This window comes from Ictalurus furcatus, chromosome 5, assembly GCF_023375685.1.
Source record: "Ictalurus furcatus strain D&B chromosome 5, Billie_1.0, whole genome shotgun sequence".
Lineage (NCBI taxonomy): Eukaryota > Metazoa > Chordata > Actinopteri > Siluriformes > Ictaluridae > Ictalurus > Ictalurus furcatus.
The window spans coordinates 6,053,484-6,066,423 of NC_071259.1; the positions used below are offsets into that span (position 1 = coordinate 6,053,484).

The window sequence follows — 12,940 nt, forward strand, 5'->3', positions numbered from 1 at the left end:
CATTGAGAGCGTTTAGCAGGTAGCAGGCATGCAGATGTTTTATTTAAATACCGTTCACATAGGGCTTTACTGGCATTTTCTTCCCTGGGCTATCAGACAGAATTAATAGACTGTAGGTACAGAAAGCAACAGTGGTGTGTGTTTGTGTGCACACATGCACGTGTGTGTGTGTGTGATCGATTTGGACCATAGCACCACAGTTGATGCGGGACGAAGCAGAAACTCAGACACATCTGGTAGAATTACATCTGCTTTTCTGTCAGTACACCCCCCCCCGTCTGTCTGTCTGTCTGGCTCTCTATTTCTATGTCTCTGTCTCTCCTTCGCTCGCTCTGTGTCTGTATCTCTGTCTCTCTCTCTCTTTTTCTGTGTGTATGTGACATATGTCTCTCTCTGTCCCTCTCTGTGTCTGTATGTCTCTCTCTGTGTTTGTCTCTGTTTCCGTCTGTTTCTCTGTCTGTATCCCTCTTTGTCTTTCTGTTTCTCTCTCTCTGTGCCTGTATCTCTGTGTGTCTCTCTCTGTGCCTGTATCTCTCTGTGTCTTCCTCTGTGCCTGTATCTCTCTCTGTCTCTGTCTGTGCCAATATCTCTCTGTGCCAGTATCCCTCTGTGTCTCTCTCTGTGCCAGTATCCCTCTGTGTCTCTCTCTGTGCCAGTATCCCTCTGTGTCTCTCTCTGTGCCTGTATCTGTCTGTGTCTCTCTCTGTGCCTGTATCTGTCTGTGTCTCTCTCTGTGCCTGTATCTGGCTGTGTCTCTCTCTGTGCCTGTATCTCTCTGTGTCTCTCTCTGTGCCTGTATCTCTCGGTGTCTCTCTCTCTGTGCCTGTATCTCTCTGTGTCTCTCTCTCTGTGCATGTATCTCTCTGTCTCTCTCTCTCTGTGCCTGTATCTCTCTGTCTCTCTCTCTCTGTGCCTGTATCTCTCTGTCTCTCTCTCTCTCTCTCTGTGCCTGTATCTCTCTTTGTCTCTCTCTGTGCCTGTATCTCTCTCTCTCTGTGCCTGTATCTCTCTGTGTCTGTATCTCTCTGTGTGTCTCTCTCTGTGCCTATATCTCTCTGTGTCTCTCTGCCTCTCTATATTCATCTCCCTTGGTCTCACTCTCTCCATGTCTCCCTCTCTCTGTGTTTCTCTCGGTGTTCTCTCTGCTTCTCACTGTATGTGTGTATCTCTGTTTTTGTCTTCCTGTGTGTCTCGGTTCCTTTCTGCCCCTTTCCTCTCTCTGTTTCCCCTCTCTGTGTCTCTCTGTACTTTTGTGTCTTTTTCTGTCTTCCCTCTCTATGTCTCCCACTTTTTCTCTGTCTGTCTGTGTTTCACTCTTTCTCTCTCTGTCTCTCATTGTGTGTGTCTCCCCTTGTTATGTATCACTGTCTCTGATTCTCTGCGCCCCCCCAGTCTGTCTCTGTCTATCTGTTTGTCTCTATCTCTCTGTCTCTGTCTATCTCTCTCTCTCTCTCTCTCTCTCTCTCTCTCTGTCTGCATCTCTGTTTTTTTTAATCAGTCCTCTTTTCTGACTTCATTCATCTGGATATACAGATGCACATTATGTCCCTGTATCTTTATTTAGAGTACAGAGTAAACACAGTAAACGGAAAGGCTGCCAGGCATATGAGGGCCAGTAATTACTTCTCATCAGCTTCCTGTTTAACCATAACCACCTCCTCTCCCACTCCCAGTCATCTGTTCATTAGCATGGCTGATAGGGAAACTCCACTTTTTCCTTCCTCCGTTTCCTCCCTAATCACTCTGCCTCTCTCTGACAGTTTCCCCATGTGGGATCATGAGGAGTTACCCTGACCTCTTTATGATGTCTGTCATATTGTGGAAGTGTGATATATTAGCTGATAGACTGCTTGAAGCACACTGTCTGTGTGAGGTTCTGCAGGTCTCTTAGTGCAAGTATCTGTTGTGCAAAATGTCCAAACGTGTGTGTGTGTGTGTGTGTGTGTGTGCGGGCCAATGGAAAAATGCAAATGGTATGGAAAAAGTCTGTGTGCTTTGCATATGACATGACCGTAGTGCAATACGGTTCTGTCTGGCATATTTCCTAGCACATAATCTTTATTTTTGCATTTTAACAGTAAACTTTATAGGTGGTTTCATTTATTCCGATTTTAGGTGTAGTTAAATTTTTAGTGCAAGTTGTGTTTTTTTGGTTAATTTTAATGCAAGCTATCTAGTGCCTTTCTTGTGTGTGTGTGTGTGTGTGTGTGTGTGTGTGTGTGTGTGTGTGTGTGTGTATAATATATAATCTTGTGTCCACCTTTTAATATTATTGAGTCGAATATTTGTGTGGTGGTCTGCAAACTCTAGAAAAATCGGATACTGACAGATTTACTTTAAGAAAACATAAATATATAAATTCCAAAAACGATGCGGAGACGATTTTACTTGGGTTGCTTTCTAACCTCACCTTGGTGTCTGCTAGCAAAGATCATGTTGTATAAGGAGGCAGGTTAACAAACACAGCAGTAAAAAAGCAGCCATCTAAAGGTGTCTAAAACCTTGCTAGCTATGTGTGATCAAGTCGTTGGGTGGTTTCCATTGCAAAAGAATTTAAGCCTAAACCTGTCAGATACCCTCTGTGCGTCATCAAAACGGAGAAGAGCGCTTACACACGTTTTAAAATGTTTAAATGACCTACTGAAAAAAAAGAGTTTGCCAACAGAACTGAGCGAATGAATCTGTGATTATTTTATTTCCCACTGACGTTAGCATGAACAGCGATAATAAAGAATAGGTCTCTTGCAGCCACTTGCTGATCGTAAGAGGTGACAAATGGGGCGACTTGTTAAGCCGTGAGTTGCGACCCGTGTCAGTGGAAGACGAGAGCCTGCTATTTGAGGAATGAGGCATGCTGAGGCTGCCCCAGGTCCAACACAATACTTTGGCTCGTATTTCACTTAGACGGGAGGTTGGAAGAGTCCGCTTTAGCCAGTCAGCTAGTCAAGACTTGCCCTGGAAATGCTGGAAATGCTAGAACGTACTATAACACCTTGCAGATTTCCAGAAGGCGTTGGCTGAGGGTCAGTCGGGTAATGCATATCTCTGACATGCTTACCTGAGTATACCACCCCTATATCTTCGGCGCATACCCGGTGGGTGTCTGCGGCTCTGTACATCCCCTTGTTGGGCTCCGTAGTGGGTGTTGAGTAGGCATCTCAAAACAAACCATATACTAACAAAAGATTGCTGGACCAAGACATATAAGACCATAAACCAAGACATAACTACAATATTTTCTCTAAAAGTGATAACTGGCAAAGATTTATCCTACTGGAGGCCTTACTCCCTGATATTTCACTGTCCATACTGTCTCCGTTTGCTATACAGAACGGTATCTCCGGAATAGCAGGGATGGTGAAAGGAAAAAAAAAAACCTGAGGTCTGGCCAGATTCTAGTAGAACGCTCCAAAAAAAGTACAAGCAGAAACTTGTACTTTCTAAACATCTCAGCATTTTGATAGCATTTTTTAAATGAAAGCTTGGCTAAAGCTAACACTTTAATTCCTGATATCTCTCAAATATGCTTCACTCACAAAAGTCTTTAAATAATAATAATAATAAAATAAGGCCATTAGATCAGGGGTTCACAAACTTTTCACAGCCAGGGACCCAACTATTTTTAAAATAATATCTTTTAAGCTAATGTACATAAACCAACTATTCAAATATTGTCTCATTATTTAAATGTGTACAGTAATGTTTTGCCTATTCATAGTTATTTATTGTATTCTCACTTATAAAAGTTTTTTTTTAATCAACAATTAGATTCAGGATTGACATTATTTATAGGTTGAGTTATTGTTTTTGGAAATATTGAGGTTTGGATTCAATTACATTCAAATGATCAGGCTAATTACTATTTTTATTTTTTTTTATTTTTAAGTAATAAACATAATATTGATGAAGGTGCCTGGACCCCCTGGGCGTCCCTGATCTGGACAGAAATTCTAGCTTTGGTTTTGGGTGAAAATGGGCAGCACTTTGCTTCATTAGCAGGCAGGAGGGATGTGCAGTTCCAGCTCCTGTTGTAGACCTCATCGTTAGAGTGTTAACTCTGTCTGTAATCTGCTGAGGGTAGATTACCCAAACACACTTTGTGTGGAAATGGATGCATCACAGTGTAAAGAGAAGGCAGAGAGGGAAACACTAAGAGATGAGGAATGACTTGCGGTAGCCGAGCACAGAGAAGTACAGCAAGAGGATGGATTGTAGGAGGGAGATTGGGAGGGGGGGGAACGTGGGCGGATTGCTGGCACTTTTCTCTCTCTGCGTGGCCCGAGCCCAACACATCAAAATCTCATTCTGTCCAACCTCAGAACAGATGGCCTTACAACAATAATATTATGCCTACTCTCTTCTCTTCTACCTCTCATCTCTTAGTCTTTTCTTTTGTCTCCAAATCTTCCATTTTGCACCGCCTTCTGTTTTCTGACATCCTAATAATCCTATGTTTTCAGTGACTAGTGATGTCTGTCTTTGTTTAAACACGTGGATTCTTTTCTGGTGTGTAATCGATCGCATAAAGTGTGTTGGGGTTTTGTTTTTTCTTCTTTTTTCTTTATGGCTAACACTTTCTTGTTTTCCCTCTTTCCAGGGCATCTGGCGAATCCCAGTAGATGAAATCGATCGCCCGGGTAGTTTCGCATCTCATATGAACAGATCCATCGTGCTGTTGCTGGATGTTCTGTCTCAGTTAAGGGATCACGACACGCTGCTCAAGATTTCCCTCATGCTCCAGAGAACCCCTGATCAGGGAAAGTAAGATCAACCTTTATTTTATGAATGTTATTTCATATTTATTTTGTAAAAACGGGCCACGATTAAAGCTATTATTTGTGAAGTATCTTCTAGTGCAGCTGTACATGCTTGTGTCTGAATTCTTCCGTCTTTTTTTTTTTTTTTGGCGTGTTTTTAGGAAATATTTGCGGGATGTGGACCGGCAGGTCTTGGCAAAGCGCGCCTTTTTCTTCACTGTGAAAGTGCTGGAGGACAATCTGGATAAACTCACTGCGGTATGACAGCAGCTCTGCCCTTCTTCCTCTTTTCATTAGTCTGTTAGCTCACGTGGAATGCTTTTCATGCCAGTGTTATTGTACGTTCTGATTATGAGTTATGCGCCGTGACTCATGCGCCACAGGAAGCAGGGTTCACAGAGGTTCAGCAGGATTTAGCCCTGACAATTAGCCTGTCAGAACCTCTCTTTTCTCTGTTTGCATTTATTTATTCATTCTCTCACACAGGTGTCAGATCCTTCTCTTAAGCCTTCCACTTACTCCATGGGTGAAATGACCACAGCTGACGTGTCCAGCCGGCCTCCTGCTACAGAGGACACGAAATCCTCGCAACCTGCTAAACCATGCCTTCCAGACTTGTCCGCGACCCCAGCCGTTGATATCACAACCTCAGGCCCCTGCCAGCCTCTGGCTCCTCTCTCTCAACCCACTCTAGAACCAGGAAACCAGAACCAAGGCACATCAGCAACTTCTCAGACCAGAGAAGGTAACTCGATCCTGGTGGAGCCTATGGAGCTCGAACCTGGAATATGGACAGGCGTTCCAAAACCAGGTCACCCACAATCAACCGCTGACAGTGTTTCACATGAGCAAGGAACCCCCAGATCTGTGGCAGAGGGGACAGAGAGACGTCTGGAAAGTGCTCGGACTCCGGAGCTTTCTCTGGAGGAGCTGAGCATTAGTTCCAAACAGCAGCAGCTGATGCAGGTTCAAGCAAGCACAGCCCACAGAGGAACCCACACTATGACCACAGTGCGGCCAAACAGAAAGAGGAAGCTGCTCGAGGACGTCGAGTCGGGCAAGACGCTCTTACTGGATGCATACAGGGTATGGCAGCAGGGGCAAAAGGTTATGACCTACGACCTGGGGCGCATTGAGAAGATCATGTCAGAGACGTACATGTTAATCAAGCAGGTGAGTTGTAAATAAAAAAATCTTCTTTTTTTTTTGTTGTTGTTGTTGTTTTATTTTTAAAACAACTTTGTATTCTGTTTTACATAATTTGATTTATGTTGGAATATTAATGAGAATATAATTTTATGCTGCTCCAGACAGAGCAAACATCAGCAATAGCCCTATTTAAAAAAAAAAAAAAAAAAAGTGACAATAAATTGCCGTAAATTACAGACAATTATTGAAACAACCCAAATGTTCTTTGGCCCAAACATCGAGGAAGCCCATGTCTAAATAGACTTAATCAATCCAAAGCATTTCAATTATCTTTGAATATCAAAATTTTCAGACAGTGAAATCCTACCGTGTTCCTCTGATTTTTGTTCAAAGCTTTCCAACTCCTGTGTTTCTTTATTTTCTACTATGACTTACTGTGTTTTTTGCTGTCAGAGTGAAATGTTGACAATGCATCTTTATAATAGTGTAATGATGGGGGAAATCTACAGCCCTCAGTCTGATGACTCAACATGAAAGCGCTAAATGTTTTAGGGGAGATCCAAAAAAGCCCCGCAGCGTTCGACAGGCCACATGAGACGATGTCTCTGCCATTGCTAAATATACTAATGAGATGCTTGAAAAAAGCTCAAAGCACTTTGATAGCCAATATTGCCATCGAAATTAGGATGTGTGATAGGTTTTTTTTTCTTATACACAGTGACTTGCAAAAGTGTTCCCTCCATGACCTTTTCCACATTTTGTAGTGTTACAACCTGGAACTGGCATGGACGTAATTGGGATTATAGGTCTACACAAAGTAGCCCATAATATTGACGTGCGAGGATGAATCAATATAATTTGTAAAATTATTTTCAAATAAAAAAATATTTAAAAAAAAACCCTAGTTAAAAAAAAAACCCTATGTGCTTGCATAAATATTCAACCCTGTTGGTGGGGAAACCCCAAAATTATTCAGTTCTTGTGTAGCCAGTTTTCCATCAGAAGTCACGTAATCAGTTAAATAAGGTCCACCAGTGTGAAACTGATATAACATGACCTCAATAGAAATGCAATTGTTTTGGGAAGAAAACATACTTAAACAACATGAAGACGACAGTGCTATCAAAACAAGTCCAGGACAGATTTCTAGAAAGTATCAGTCAAAGTTTGGTTATAAAAATATCACAGACTTTGAACATCCTGTGGAGTGCAATTAAATCTGTTAAAAGAATATGAAGTAACCGCAACTCTGCCTAGACGAGGCTGTCCAACAAACATTCAGCGACATTGTTGCATGAAGCAACCACGTGTCAACGTGATGCTCCCACCACCACTCCTTCACTGTGGAAATGGTGTTCCTATTGATATTTGATACCTGTGCAATATGTAAACATGAAATTGTGTCTTCATTACTTTGACCGTTTAACTATTCTGTGGACTCCTATTGACCTGTATTTATTTACTAATCCTTTTAAAGAGTAATGAAGTATAAGCCTGATAATGCTTTGGCCCAACATATGAACTCAGCCTTTTCAATTTATACTAAGGGGAAAAACAAACTGGTTAAGTTTCCATTAAGGTTATATCATTACGTTGAGAGGATAATGGCTTATCCGCTAACAGGCACACACGTGTGTACACGCACAAGCAGTATAATATTCTACTGGTCCATTATCAGCCTCTACTTCAGTCGCATTGAATCACTGCTCATTTCCCCCCTGGATAGCGTAATTATATCTACTGCTGTTGTCTTTCTATTCTGCTGCAGCTTTCTGAGGTAGGCAACAGTCTGCATGATGTTCTGTATCGTGTGTTTGGCCTTTGTAGGTGGTGATTCTCCAATGAAAGGAGAATCCCCACATCAGATCTCTTCATAAATCAGTCAGTATGTGTATTACTGTGTTAGCTGGTGTTCTGATGTTGGCTGCTGCTGTGAGAGAGCAAAACCTGGTATATGTCAGTTACGCAGATGGTGTGATGATAGTATTGGTCTAAACAACAGCTTACAATTTCACCATCATAAGCCAGCTAAAATTCTGGGGGGGTGACTTAACACACATCCTCTGAGATAGCATCTTGTTGACGTTTACACACACTGTAGGGTAATTGAATGTACTCTGAGGGGCTACTGTTCTCTATGTTTGTTTGTAACTGACATTTATGGAACTGTAAATCAACATGCATCCAGAGTTCACCCATTGTTTGGAAGATTGCACAGTGAAACCCAGTGATGCCACAGCTTTCTCTAGACAGGAGTCTGAGAGAGTCTTGCTGTCTGGCTAAGAATGGTGGCCTTGCTTTCTCCACTGACACTTGCTAGTTCTACTGTAGGCATGAGAATTTGTCACCAAGGGTGACAAATCAGTACCCAAGTAACCCAATACTAGCCTATTTTGTGTCTGGGCTATTAGTTTGTTATTTGTAGTTGCCCTATCGAATATGTTCATAAGTGGGTTCAAAAACCAGAGAATGAAAAACCCTGGTCCTTTATTGACTTTTACAAAAGTTTTCATTTGGTGTTGTATGTTTAATCTTGTTTCCCTTAATCCGTTTTAATGCACTTAACTAGCTGACTAGCTTGACATACATTATTACATTAAGTCAGCAAACTCTTTTCATCTTGTCAGTTTCTAGGCAACAAAAACATGAGACTGGGTAGACCTTGAAGCTTTCATTTGCCAAGTGGGCTAGCAAATGAATTCAATTTGTCCACCCCTGTACACATACGCTTCATATGATGTTTAGGTGGGAGTGGTCAGGCGTGCCATATTGATGTCATACTACATACAGTCCCCTCTGAAAATACTGGAACAGCAAGGCCAATTCTATTGTTTGTTTCAGGAAACAATGCTGAAATGCTGCTCAACTGCGTTAAGGTCTGGTAATTGACTTGTCCAGTCTAAAACTGTCCACTTTTTTCCCCCTGATGAAGTCCTTTGTTGTGTTGGCAGTGTGTTTTGGATCATTGTCTTGCTGCATGATGTTCCTCCCAATTAGATTGCATGCATTTTTCTGTAAAGTGGCAGACAAAATGTTCCTGTAAACTTCTGAATTCATTCTGCCGCTACCATCATGAGTTACATCATCAATAAAGATTAGTGAGCCTGTTCCAGAAGCAGCCGTGCAAACCCAAGCCATGACACTACCTCCACCGTGCTTGAGCAGATGAGCTTGTATGATTTGGATCATGAGCAGATCCTTTCTTTCTCCATACTTTGGCCTTTCCATCACTTTAGCCACGTTTCCACCGAATTTACCCGGAACAGTTAGACCCAGGAACTTTTTTCAAGGGATCATTTGCTTCCTCCAGACCTTTGTTGTCTGCATTTCCATCATGGTCTAAAATACCGTGAAAATTAGGCAAATTAGTCCGGTGACGTATGACTGCACGTGACAAGCCCTTGGCGAGGATATGAAGCCTCGAAGTATGCTACAATCAAATTGAGAAAATGCTGGAAAAGAGACGAGCAGTGGTAGTAAAGCGAATTCAGAGTGCTCATAATGCTAAGTAAGCAAACGGATTTTATTGCTGAGGTGACTGGGACGAATGCGCACATGCATGTGTGAACGTTTTCCTGTGTGAACTATGAACAGCTTGCTTAACTGACTCACTATTTTTAAGTATAATTTTTTTATTGTGGTTCACCATTTCCAATTCCCGGTATATTTCGTCCTTGGCATAAATATATAATAAGGCCTGAACCTCATTGACGGTCCATCAGTCGTATTTTTTAAGAAACTCCATTGTGTTGTTTCGAATCGAACTGTTACTGCATGCAGCGTAACAGAATTTTAAAAATGGTGGTTGGAAAAAAAAATGTAGCATGCACTCAACCAATCGGCATGTTCAACGCCCAAGTAACGCCACCCCCCCCCCCCCTCCCAAGTCCTGAATTTTGAAAAAGTACCACCTCCCGAGTAGGAACTTAATTTAGACCCTGGTCCCTGCGGTGGAAACACACAGAGTACCTCCAAAAGTCCCTAGTTCCTGGGGAAAGTTCCTGCAGTGGAAACGGGGCTTTTGGTAGAGGTTAATCTTCGTTCCAGAACTTTTGTGGCTCATCTCTGTATTTCTTTGTGAGTTCCAATCTGGCTTTCTGATTCTTGCTGCTGATGAGTGGTTTGCATCTTTTGGTATGGCCTCCGTACTTCTGCTCTTGAAGTCTTCTTTGACTAGTGGATTGTGATACCTTCACCACTGCAAGTTTTTCTTCACAACTCAAAGTTTGTCATCAACTGCTGTTGTTTTCTTTGGCCGTTGTGGTTGTTAGTATACCAGTGGTTTCTTTCTTTTTCAGGACATTCCAAATTGTCTTATTGGCTATGCCCAATGCTTGTGCAGTGGCTCTGATTGAGGTTTCCCTCTTTTCTCAGCTACAGAATGGCTTGGTTTTTTTTTTCCCCCATAGGCAGCTCTCTGGTCTTCGTGTTGGTTTAGCCTTTTTACAAACAAATGCAGTCTTCACAGGTGAAACCCGGGGCTTAAACCAAGAGTAGACTTTCAGAGCTATTAATTTGTTTAAACAGTCAATCTAACAGGGCACATCTGGGAAACAAGAAACACCTTCCAGTCACGTGTTACGATATTTTTGATCACTTGAAAAATAGGTGGGTGTTTTTGGTGAGGGCCAAATTCTTCATCACGCTGTAATTTATAGTCAGCCACATGGTGCAGTTTCTTCAGAAGTTTGTTTCAGGCATTTATCATAGTAGGAGCTCCTTCACCACCTCAGTGAACTTGACTTGCATATAATATGGTAACACTTACTGGCAAGTATCAAGAGATTCTCTTCTCTGGAAAAATAAATAAAGTGGTTAAAAAGAGCGTTCCATTTTTGGATCAGCGTTCCAGTTTTGGATCAACCCTGTGTTTTACACTGCTATCTCTTCCTCGGTATTTCTCCTATTAGCCTTTTTAGCTTAGTCAGAGGCATTAGGCCCATTATAGCCGGAGTGCTACTGAGAGCGCAGGGACGTGCGCCAACATGTTTGCATTCGTTTTGTCTATTCTCTCTCTTCTCGCTTGCTCTCTTCCTCCCACACACCGTTAAAGGAGAGAGCACCACGCTCCCGGTAGCTGACATAAAACAGGCACTAGGGACGCCCAGTCATGCCCCCCTCCCTCCCCCATCCCACTTCTCCGTTACCATGGACACATGAGCTCCAATAAGAGGTCTTATTAGGTCAACATGCTCCAAAACTTATTTGCCCCATGCGTCAGAGTGTTTGAGAAAATCCAAGGGTTTTTTTGTTAAGTTTTGTGTTAATGATGTACTTGGTTATGCCTGCCGAGCTGCAAGATCATACAGTTGGGGGAAATACGTATTGTACACATCAACATTTTTTTCAGTAAATATATTTCCAGTGAGGTTATTCACATGAAATTTTCACCAGACATCTGTATTCAATCAAGAAATCTGCGAATATAAAGAACTCACAACATTAAGGTCCATAAATAAAGAAAAGTATTGGAGAAATGGAGAAAAGTATTGATCATGCTAAGAAAAAAGCAGTTCTCCAAGGCATGGAACCAGTTGAAATCCATAAGTAGTTCGAAAGTAATTATACTTCCTATCTGTGCAAATTAATATCAGCTGGGTTAGTAAATTGATGGTCTATAAAAAAGCTTTTTATTACCAGGGTGTCACACAAGGGTAAAAGCAAAGAGCTCTCCCAAGACCTTTGCAACCTTATGGTTGCGAAACATATTGATGGAATCGGGTACAGACGCATTTCAAAACTTTTGAATCCTCCAGTAAGCACCATTGGGGCCATTATCCGCAAGTGAAAGCAGCATCACTCCGTCATCAACCGGCTATGTACAGGTGCTCCTCGCAAGAGGAGTTAGAAGAATAGTCAGAAGAGTAGTCAGAAGAATAGCCCAAGAGCCAAGGACCACTTGGAAAGAGCTCCAGAAACACTTGGAGGCAGCAGGTGCCATTGTCACAGAGAAAACAATAGGTAATGCACTCCACTGCTCACGCTCACCCCGCAAGACTCCATTACTAAAGAAAAGGCATGACAAAGCTCGTTTAAAGTTTGCTACAACTCATTTGGACAAACCTATGAAATACTGGGAGAGTATAGTCTGGTCAGATGAGAGCAAAATTGAACTTTTTGGCTGTCATACTACACGGACCTTCCAGCAGGACAACCATCCAAAGCATACAGCAAAGAAAACTCTCAACTGGTTTCAGAGGAAAAAAATCAAGGTGTTAGAATGGCCCAGTCAATCACCAAAGTCGAATCCCATTGAACAAGATTTAAAGACAATATGTGTAGAAGAATGGACAAAAATCACACCTGAATACTGCGGCCCATTAATTTCTACATACAGGAGGTGTCTTGAAGCTGTCCTTACAATCAAAGGCTTCTCCACTAAGCATTATATAAATTTCAGTTAGCGTGTTCAGTACTTTTTTCCTGAGTTATTCTTCTTTATTACACATAACTTCAATTATGGACTTTAATGTTTGCATTTCTTTAGATTTTCAGATTTCTTGAGTTAATGCCAAAGTATTAAAAAAAAAATTCATGTAAAAGTCTCATGTGAATCACCTCATTGCAAATATATTTACTGAAAAAAATGTTGACACGTTCAACACTTATTTCCCCCACTGTACATTTTAATGCAGCAGAACCACTGTGTAACGGTTTTAAGCAATCATGATTAATACCAACAAAGCATAACATTAACACTAACTAGTAGATCATGGTACATAGTCATAATTCTGTATAGTCAGCCCATGAGCTGTAAAACCATGGTTTCTCATGAAATGCTGTCTCTGGCCTATTTGGGTTAAAATGGTCACTTCACATCTTATTGAATTGATTGCAGTCCTTCATTAGAGTAAGTGTCCTGCAACTACAAGCCTTCATCAGTTGATTACGAGGAGCATCTTTTTTTTTTCTGAACACCACACTGAATCACAGTGTTCCTCGCTTCCTGAATGAATGTTTAGAAAAATGGACCATTTCACTATAGCCATGTTGGGCAATTAATACTTTTCGTTTGTTAATAAATACAGAACTCA

At 41.6% G+C, this 12,940-nt stretch overlaps 1 protein-coding gene across 2 annotated transcripts in view; it reads left to right on the forward strand.

Annotated features, from left to right (window-relative positions):
• Window positions 1-12,940, forward strand: part of cabin1 (calcineurin binding protein 1) — a 66,941-nt gene that overhangs the window by 39,269 nt on the left and 14,732 nt on the right. For both annotated transcript variants that reach the window (XM_053624439.1, XM_053624440.1), the window contains exons 32-34: window positions 4,598-4,761; window positions 4,919-5,015; window positions 5,244-5,930. In XM_053624439.1, the coding sequence (XP_053480414.1) occupies window positions 4,598-4,761; window positions 4,919-5,015; window positions 5,244-5,930 (948 nt within the window). The remainder of the gene's footprint in view (window positions 1-4,597; window positions 4,762-4,918; window positions 5,016-5,243; window positions 5,931-12,940) is intronic.